A 10,282-nucleotide genomic window follows, 5' to 3' on the forward strand; every position below is an offset into this window, starting at 1 on the left:
CCCGGAGGAGTCTGAAGTGCAATCGGCTGGACTTGCTGCTGCTGCTGCAGGATCAGCTGATGATGGGAAATCTTTGGAGCTGGCGAATGAAGTGGGATCTGCTGATGTTTTACTAGAGAATGAGGTTGCAATGGAGAATATGAAGCTGTGAGGGAAGGGAAAAAAAGTGACAATTAGTATTTATTTCTTCAAGTTCTGAAAATATTATAAAACACCTCAAAAATTCTCACTTTAAAGATCAGTACAATTTTTTAAACATTTAATATTTAAAAAATATATTTGTTTAGAAATATCTTCTTTGACAGCATATAGAACACAGGAACAATTTATTAGGGGAGTATATCAATTTCCAAAGTAAAATGCATAAATGAATAAAGGAATATGGCCATGCTTTTTACATATATGTACTTTCTATAAAGAAGTAACTAAACTTATCTTTTTGGTGCTAGGTCTAACATTATTGCTGATCCAGCCTTATTTAAGAATTTAATGCAATTTTAAATGGATTTAACTTTTGCTTTGAAACAGACTTGAATAGAAATGATAAGCACATCACAATCAACAGGTTTTGCAGATAAGTGCTAAGTTAAAGTGTAGATAATACTGTTTTAAGATACCAAATAAAACTCCAAGAGTTCAGTATAAATTTAAACCATTGAAAGCATTTGCCTGAACTTGAACACAGCAACTGAGAGGTACAAATCTAAAAATAGTGCAGCTTCCAGAGAAATCACATCACCTTTAAGTGAACCAGTGACTCACCAGTCATTTCTTACAGCACACATATATATTGTCTTCCACACGCAAATCTCTTCTTGCTTTGTCTTGTCCACTTGAGAAACGACTCATTTGTGTAGGTTTTTTGATTTGTTCTGCTACTAAGGACAGATTTTCTTCTTACCAATTTGAGTTCTGAGAGCATTAGGGTTCAATACCTCCAGAATGTCTGCCTCCAAGTCCCACTCTTTCTCTAAAAGCCGTCACTAAGCCAAGCTACATTCCACAGAATTCAAACCAATTGTCTAGACTACCATCACTTCTTCAAAATAAGAAAGCTAGGATGCAAATATGCTGCATGCAGTGCAAGTGCCACTCTAACTAAGAGCAGGTTATTTGGATTTCTCTCAATACAAAATACTGAAATTCTGAGCATTGTTACCTATGGGTTTATAAAAGTACCCGATATAAGAACGTTCTCATGACACAAACGACACAAGAAAAGAAAAACCAAACCACCAACAAAATGGATTTTGATGGGAGCAAGAGGCTTGAGATGGTTTCAGCCCACATTTTGCTGCCCGGAGATGTCAGGCATGTCCTGACAACAAACACACAGAGAGAGACCAGGAATGAGAATCATGTCTGTGCTGTGACTCAACAGGATATTGCAGTTGCTATATTGTGCTTGTATTGTGATTTAAGAAAATTCCTGCCTCTGCTTAATCAAAATCCTGTGCAGCATCCAATACCAACAAATAAGTGAATTTACTAAGAAAATTTGAACTCTATTCATGTGGAATATCTATAATAACATGGCCAGAGAGCACTGAACTCTGACAGAACTGTGATATACAAATCAGTTTTAAGTAAAGTAACTTTCCTATAGCTCTGTTTTCATCCCACCTGGTGTTATTAAGTGGTGTATGCTGGATGTCCGTGTGACCGGCGTACTCCGACACTCCGGAGCTGGGCTCTCGCCTTTCCTATTGCTTTCTGAGGGATCTGGCTGGCTGCCCTTGGAACTGCTGACAGGTTTACTGGGGCACAGGGACTGAGTTTGACTGCTGCTCTTTGGTGGGCCATTCTGTGAACTTGACAACACACCCAGCTTCTGACTGCGCAACGTCAAGTTCTGAACCTGGGAAATGAGCAAAACATGAAAAAACCCAAACTCTATAAATACCTATGACAAAGATCAGGCAAAAACAGCAAAAAAATTTATATTTTGTAATGCTTCTCATCCCACGTGATCACAAGAAGCTAAAAATCTGCATATCAAAGTATCTTTAAAGCCATAAAATTTAGAGAAGGATAGGGATCTTTATTACTTCAGTGATAAATACAGAAGTCTTTTTTCCCTTATTGAATTTTTAAAAGAAATGGAAATTTTTAATTAATTTGAATTAAAGCTTTTATTTTTCTCTTTTATTGTGCCTTCAAAGTAAGTGACACAAGGCATCTTAAGCAAAGGCAATTTTATTTTCACACAGACACTGCAGAAGTGCAGTGGTCTGTGAGTGAGCTTCCAGACACCAACGTAAGCTAGAGGCTTGGGTGGACAGTGGGACCAGAGTCTCCTCTACTATCTGTGTGTTAACAAAATGGAGACCTTTGTTTCTACACCAATATTAACCTCCCTTCTCATCACGACACCTCCAATATCACATGAAACAAAAGGTTTTGTTTTCTGAAATGTAAATCAGTCAGGGACCACTTTCCCTGAAGTCTGTTATATCACACCCAGATTCTGTACCTAACGATCCCAGATCTCCAATCCTACGTGCTGAGCTAAAATTTCATTTTCAAGGATAATGCCTACCCTCGAAGCACTAATTCACATCATCTTTTACATGAAAAAGAAGACTAATTGTTATCTTGTTATCACCATCCCCTATTTTGATTACATAATCCCTTCCCCACTCAGCAGTTAGTACCTGTGTAATGAACAGCTAGTTTACATTTCACTTCTCACTGCTCCGTGTGTCACCACAGGGCACATTCAAACCCAACTTGTTTCCTCACTGGCATGCAGGAGGCATTCACTGCCATTCTGTCCCAGTGAGGACAAATCAACCTTCAGCACATCTTCACAGGTAAGGTGACTCAGCTGGAGCTTGGCAGACCCACCCCAGCAGCTCATCTGCTCTCTGGTCTGGGGTGCAAGTAAAGCTAGAAAAACTTAAGCGCAATATTTCTTTACTTTTCAGTTTTGTCCCACTCGACTGGACGGACCTTTAGTAAGCTTACACAAGCTCACCTGAGTAGCTGCAGACTGACAGGAAGATGAGGAGGATGAGGAGACAACAGGAATGTCAGACTGGACAGCAGCCACAGTGGTCGCAGGAGTAAAAATAAGCTGTTAAGCAAGAAAAAAGTACATGGTAACAGACTGAAATTTTTAAAATCTGTGAAAGAAATGCAGTATCTTAAAGAGATACATAACTTACACATACTGATGTACAGCTTCTAAAATTTACTTTTCAACTTCTAGATTAATTTATTTAAAGAGCTATTTATCATGGTAATTTAAATAAACAAAACTAAAAGAGAATAATGTAAACCAAATATAATATTTGTTCTGCATATTGAGAAAAATCTTTGAGATAAATAAACACATCTATGATCTTTCATACAAGCACTTAAGAGAACTTTCCCTTCAATACTACAAATTAGTGAAAAAAAGACAAGAGAAGAGCCCAATATCTATTATATTTAAGAAAGAGAGCTTAGATCTTCCAATAAGGACAGACCAAAGCCAAACTTTGTAAGGACTGCAGTCAAAACTTACCATCTGAGCTCGTAGATACATTTGGGCCTGGCTTGCACTCAGGGTGGGAGAGGTGCTGCCCAGCAACATCGTCTGTTGGGTGATGCTGCTGCTGGTGGTGTTGGAGGTCTGAGAACGGCTTATTATCTGTGCAGGTGTAGGAGAGGTGGAGAGGTTAATCTAAGGAAACAAAAATATTGCTTCTGTCATGGAAATTCCGTCACCCTAGGGTCTAAAGCCAGAAAGCCTTTGACAAAAATGGCAGGGGCAGTTGGAATCTCTGAACTGTAAAGGTATCAAAAATATATTGAGCCAATCATCATAAAATTGGATTCTGGCAAGACTGTACGTTTTTATTCTTACACTGCAAGCAACCACTTTGCAGTAAATAATAATAAGCAGTCACAAATATAAACAATGATAGGAAGTCTGTAAAATATGCCTCATAGAAATACACATTTATTGAATATGTAGAATGAGTTTTCAATATTTTAAGAAAAACACCTGAACTTTAATATTTAAGATCTTTAAATGTTTATATTAACTGCCTGGACTGGTATCTTCCATTATGCAACCTGATCAGGACGCTCATTTGTGCCACCACGTATGGACTTTCAATCCTCATTTCATATATGCACACTAAAAAATGACTGAAGACTAAAACCTTCTCCAATTTCATATTAAATGCTCCTCAAGAACCACTCTTTAGCATCTTCTTAAAAAAAGAAGCTGTTGTGATTTTGCTTTTCCTTTTTTTTTCTAACCAGTCTAACAGAGTTAAGTGCCCAGCTCTTTTTCATCACTTACTTAAAAGATTTCCTTGAAAAACCCCAGCCCAATTATTTTGTTAAGTTTAACATCAGACATCTTAATAGACTTTCCCTCCTAAATTTAATGAATGAATGGTTTTAGTTCTAACAGCTGTAAGCCAAGCCAAGCTATGAGAGCTTAAAAAAAATACACAGTTAAATCACTGAAGCTATGCACTGGAGTCATGAACAGCTTGAGGGTGTGATTAATAAGCAGGATGTCTGTAGGACTAACAAATCCTACTTCACATAACTGTAAAACTGTACAGAAGAGACTGCGCATGTCTGATAATGGCACTTAAAGAAATACAGCATGAACTGAACACAGAGCCACTCACAACTGAAACCTGAGCACATGCCTAGAATATGGGAAGTGAAACTGCAAAAAAGATGCATGATAAAAGATGATAATCAATAAAAGAATGAACGCTATAAACATTTAATCACTTTCATAAATATATGTGAGCATTGACTTGGATTCTTTAGATTTAGTGCTATTTCATCCCTGATACACAGTTACAATTTTCACCTACAGTAGTGCCCTGAATAAAAAACTAACATAGAAAATCCAGTAAGAAATCATGTAAGAGATGAGAGCTCAGGGAGTGATTTCTACAGGAGTTTGAACAGCCACTGGTGCTTGTGGAGTGAGCAGCTGCCCCTGAGAGAACCAAGACAGGTCTGGAACTGGGGAAGCCAACAGCGGCCAGCAACAGTCACACACAGCACCCGACACTTATTTCAGAGTCATCATACTTCTGTTCACTGTGTCTGTAGTACTGATTTTAACAACACAAGCTGAAATGCTAAAATATTTTCTGCTTTTCCCTGCAGCCATATAAGAACCAAGCGGGGTTGGGAATGGAGGGAGGGCTTGGTGCAGTTACGTACCGAGGTCTGCGACATGCTTGACTGCTGAGTGACACTCCCAGTGGGGGAAGTACATTGCCTCCCACCTGACAGGCTTGCCTAAATAGCAAGAATATGTGTCAAATAATGAAATCAGAAAGTGCTTAAGTGATGTTCATTTTATTGTATAAACCATGAGAAACAGCCCTCTCTACCTTTACATTTTCTCTGAGTTAACAATAAGAATGCTTTACTTGGTGGAAATAGTTTTCAGCAAAGTGCACTCTGCACTATGGGATGCTACCTGCAAGGTGCAAAATTCCTTGAAGTCCTACCAAATTTCAGGCATATAATTCTTTCAGATCAAGACTTGAAGAAAAACAATCAGAGGTAAAGTCTGCCAAACTGCTAATGATGTAGCTAAGTGATCACCTCCCTGCCTATGGTGCTTAGAACTTAAAATGCAATATCATTAAGAACTGTTATTATTAAAACTCACATCATAATTTTATTGTGATTAGAATAGTCTAAAACAAAGCAAACTTTATAAATGCTGTAGAGAACAGCCTCATATTCTGGAATGGTAACTTATGTATGCACATCTAGCATCTACCACTGGATTCTATTCCAGCCCTTCAGATGAACAACAAGGACAGTGATTTAGGTTTATGTATGAACAGAACCAAAACTTTCCCAATCTGATTTTCTTTGCTCTGTCTCAGTAGCTGTATGTCCATATAGAAATCCATCACAACAAAAAAGACAAATCAACATATTACCACAACCTAATGAAAAAGGTATAGAAGAAAAAGCCAGGAGCAAAAATTAGTCAGTCCAGCTCTGACACCAAACAGCCCTATCCCTGAGGTCTTTAACTCCACTTAGCATTTCCCTGTGTAAAATCATTAACAACCACCTCTCTCTGCAAGATCATATTCTCAATCCAAGGCCAGCTGAGGTCAAAGGAATTCTTGCCACTGCTTGAATTCAAAATGGGCCTCCTCCAGTGATCACTGATGTTAAAAGCTGTGTTTCAGATATGAAATGTCATTTGCCTCCTACATTTTCACACTCAGGGTTAAAATTTAATTTTACCATTACTTATAATGCAGCCAGATGTGAGGCAAAACACTAAGATGCCAGATGTTCATTATTTTTTATTTCACTAAGATACAATGCTATTCATTGCTCCCCCCATCAACTTTTAGAGAAAATCATGGGATGAAGATTGAAGTAGTCTATTTTTAATATTTTTTACTGCTTGATGATTTACATGATGCATTATAATGTATGCAATAAAGCATGGAATGGTTGCCTACTGGAGCATCTATACCACTGGACAAAATCCTCCCAACAGTTTGGAGGACGATACAATTTAAAATAACAACGTCATTAAAATATAACAGTGAATTATGAGGCACTAAGCTCAGGCACTTAAGCTGTTATTACGTTTGACAACAACTGTAGCCCTGCTCTAGATAATACGCGGTTCTTTTTCAGCAATCTTCACTCTCACCTGTGGAACAGTTGCCAGACTCTGAAATTGGGTACTGCTTAAGTGCTGCTGCTGCAGAGCAGCAGTCTGCAGCATTAGATGCTGCTGTTGGGCTGCATACATCTGCTGGAGGTACTGAGCAGCTGAGCTAGGAGGACGATGCAAGGCCTGCTGAATAACCTGTGATGAATCAGTAGGTAATTAATTACAATTACAAAGCACACACCATGCTGACATGATGTTGAAGTTTACCCTTACAAGGAAATAAAACCAAATAAATTTTTTTCACATCAGTTATGAAATACTGAACTTGCTCCCTCACTGTTCTTGACCAAGTCACAGAGTACTGTCAACATCAATATATTCACATTCTCAAGGACAGCCTGACAATACAGCATCACTCCCAACACATCATCCCAGCCTCTCAGCTGCTTGTCAACACATCCTACACCATGTTCTGCTTTTTGAGAGATCAGAATAGTGTGTGAGAAATCCAGTTATCAAACACAACAGAATGGACTGTACAGAGTTCAAGGAGACCTAATTTCAACAACAGCAAGAGGGGGCTGGATCCCACATAGCACTTAAACCCACACAAATACCTTGGATCCCTGTAGTCAACGTTGGTCAAACAAACAGCTTTATTTTGCAAAGGTTTATGTTAATAATCCACACCCTCAGCAAATGGTGAACAAACCAAACTTTCTATCATAGCATTTCCCCCTCTCTTATTTGGGAGACTATGCTTCAGTGGTCTGATACCCTCCAGTAAACACCTCCTGAAAACCAGCAAGTCAGCTATTGAGAAAGACAACAGCAATTAGGAATGAAGAGTTAATCCTGTGTAAAGTACTGCACAATGCCTGTATTTAGAGCTCTGTACAGGACAGGGAGGAAGACCCCAGAGCCCAGTACCTGGACAGCATGTCTGTCAGAGCCGCTGTAGACAGAGATCTGTGGGAGCGGCGTGCGGGAGGTGGAGGTGGTGGTGACGGTCGTTGTGGATGCAGAACATGTTGTTGTGTTGGGTTCATTCTCCATAGCTGTGCAGCGTTCGTCCAGCCTGGCAGGAGCGACACAAACGTAGTTCACAAACAAGGCCAGAACACGCTGATTTTAATGCAAAAATTACATTTTGCTGAGACAGAACAATAGACAATTTTCAAAAGGTAAGTTTCACAGAATCACAGAATAGTTTGGGTTGGAGGGACCTTAAAGATAATCTCGTCCCACCCCCTGCCATGGCAGGGGCACCTTTCAATACACCAGGCTGCTTCAAGCCACATCCAACCTGGCCTTGAACACTTGCAGAGATGAGGCAGCCACAGCCTCCATGGGCAACCTGTGCCAGGGCCTCACCAAACCTATAGTAAAGAATTTCTCCTTAGCATCTAATCTTAGTTTGTAGTATTTGCTATTACTTGATGCAGTCTCTTGAGAGATGTAGTTATAATCTTCTAAGATCTATAAAAAGTAGCAATAAAGAACCAATTTAGGAATACATCCAAGATTTCCAGCCAGCTACACAGGACAAGGATCACCTCCCTCACCCCCATGACTGAAATTGCTGGCTGACCCTGGACACTGAACAAAACCTGCTCTTGGCAAAAATCACCAGTGAAATACTCTGTTTGGGGAGAGAGGGAAAGGATACAGGCAAAATTCCTTTTAACAACACCTCACATAATACAGCAAGAACCAAGGAACAAACTACCTATTTAAGCACCTCAAATGATCCTCCCCAGTCTTATGCGACTTCCTTCTGTTGCAGAGCACAAAATGTCATCTTTAAAACTGAAATGAATCACAAACCTCAATATATGTTATGGGGGTGTTTACTGCAGTTTCTTTCTCAGTCTTTGTATTATGATTAACAGGAAATAGCATAGTAGCTGTTTATTGCTTTCAAAAGGATGCCAAAAAAAGGGAGAGTTGAGAAGATGTGTTTCCTTCTTACCATAAAGAGGGGCTCAGAGAAATAATCAGAGAGAGCTGCAATATACTAGAAAAAAAGCAGCTTTGCCAAGTTCTTAACAAACCACCCATTGGATGCTGCATCAAAAGGGAACATTATCAGGAGTTTCAACTCACACAGCTGGAAGAAGAACAGGACACTGCCAGGCTGCCACCCTCAGCTCCCAAAACACGACTACTCTACAAGCAGAGGGCTGCACGTGATGCTGCAGTTCCTGAGGACCTGCAACAGCTAAACTTTAACAGATACATGGTCACCTAAAGACCTCTTGCCTACCCTTGCATTGGGCACTTGCATGGACTTTCCCATCAAAGAAAATTCGTGGCAATAACGGATGCTCTAAAAGCAGAGATCCCTGCTATTAGAACTGAAGAAAAAATATGATTTGTTGTTAAAAAATCAGGTCTGTTGTGCATTACTGATGCCAGTTGTCTACCTACATCAGGGCACAAGTTAAGACACACAGCTTCCCACTCCAACTGCAATAAACCCAGCATCATTCCTAAAACCCCTTTACGTTAATTTCACATCATGAAAAGTATCTTAAAATAAAAAGTCCTGTCTCCTCCAGTGGACATGAAAAGCACTTCAAAATATTTACACCTACAACTTGTCTAGCTGGTTTTTGCAGAGTTATGCAACCAGTTAAATTAGCTTAAAACATTAGATGTCTCATTTCCTTCATTCTCAGCCGTGTTTTGGGTGTGTTATGAGCAAGATGTGCAACATATCCCACTTAGTAAATATTCCATCACAAGTTCACTCCAAGAGAGCCGTTAATCCTTTAGCTCAAAATTATTTCAAAAATAATATTGTCATTGCTCAGGTTGTTCTCACAAAGGATGCACAATGAAAACAGTAAAGAGCTCCCAAATTTTTGGTCAGCATCTCCATCTATCCTCTGACACCTCACCTCGAGTGGGCATCAGATGTTAATTTACAAGAAAATTAATTTTGTTTAATGATGGAGACCTTGCGATGATGCTCCCTGAACAACTTTAACTCAAAATAATCTCTGTAATGCAAAGCAAGTTTTAGAAAACACATTGACTTGCAACAACCACTACGCATTTAAGTGAGCCCAAAACACAAAACACAACAGAAAACTATATTGAAAATATGTATTTATTCAAGCAGTAGCAGTACAAGACACCACATAACTTCAGGTTACATTATGCATAAGGTAAATATTCCAAAGTTTTGTTTCTTTATATTTTTCTTGGTCAAAGCAACCACCTGAAGTAAAAAAATACCTGCTATTCTATACCGATTAAGAAACTACCCTCACGGTGGACACGCGAATGTCATTACTCATGTTGTGGAAAGTTTTGGTAAATGCCATGGTAATAACAAACCCTGCTGAAAACCCACATCCACAACCACAACCATCCACAACCACACAGTTTATTTCTTTTTTCATTCACAACCTCTCCCTGCAACTCCAAGGAGACAAACCACAAAAAAACCCAAACTAAACAAAAATTTTCTCCAAGCCTAACCCCTACAGTATTCCGTATTTGACAGAGGGCTACGAAATAATGAATAAAATAAAATGAAATAAATAACGAAGGTATGCTCTGTGGGAATACCCCCCACGACATGCGGAGTACCAGCCCCGCGCTGAGGCGCCCCGGTGCCCCTTCGCCGGCCGCCCCCCGCCCAGGCCA

At 39.5% G+C, this 10,282-nt stretch overlaps 1 protein-coding gene across 1 annotated transcript in view; it reads right to left on the reverse strand.

The window, feature by feature from the left end:
• Window positions 1-7,739, reverse strand: part of PHC3 (polyhomeotic homolog 3) — an 18,421-nt gene extending 10,682 nt beyond the window's left edge. The window contains exons 1-7 of the mRNA XM_008644579.2: window positions 7,556-7,739; window positions 6,662-6,820; window positions 5,188-5,265; window positions 3,509-3,667; window positions 2,978-3,076; window positions 1,624-1,858; window positions 3-145 (exon numbers count right to left, since the gene is read on the reverse strand). Of these exons, the coding sequence (XP_008642801.1) occupies window positions 3-145; window positions 1,624-1,858; window positions 2,978-3,076; window positions 3,509-3,667; window positions 5,188-5,265; window positions 6,662-6,820; window positions 7,556-7,681 (999 nt within the window). The 5' untranslated portion in view covers window positions 7,682-7,739. The remainder of the gene's footprint in view (window positions 1-2; window positions 146-1,623; window positions 1,859-2,977; window positions 3,077-3,508; window positions 3,668-5,187; window positions 5,266-6,661; window positions 6,821-7,555) is intronic.
• Window positions 7,740-10,282: the final 2,543 nt, after the last annotated feature.

This window comes from Corvus brachyrhynchos, unplaced genomic scaffold, assembly GCF_000691975.1.
Source record: "Corvus brachyrhynchos isolate BGI_N302 unplaced genomic scaffold, ASM69197v1 scaffold162, whole genome shotgun sequence".
In the NCBI taxonomy this organism is placed as follows: Eukaryota; Metazoa; Chordata; class Aves; order Passeriformes; family Corvidae; genus Corvus; species Corvus brachyrhynchos.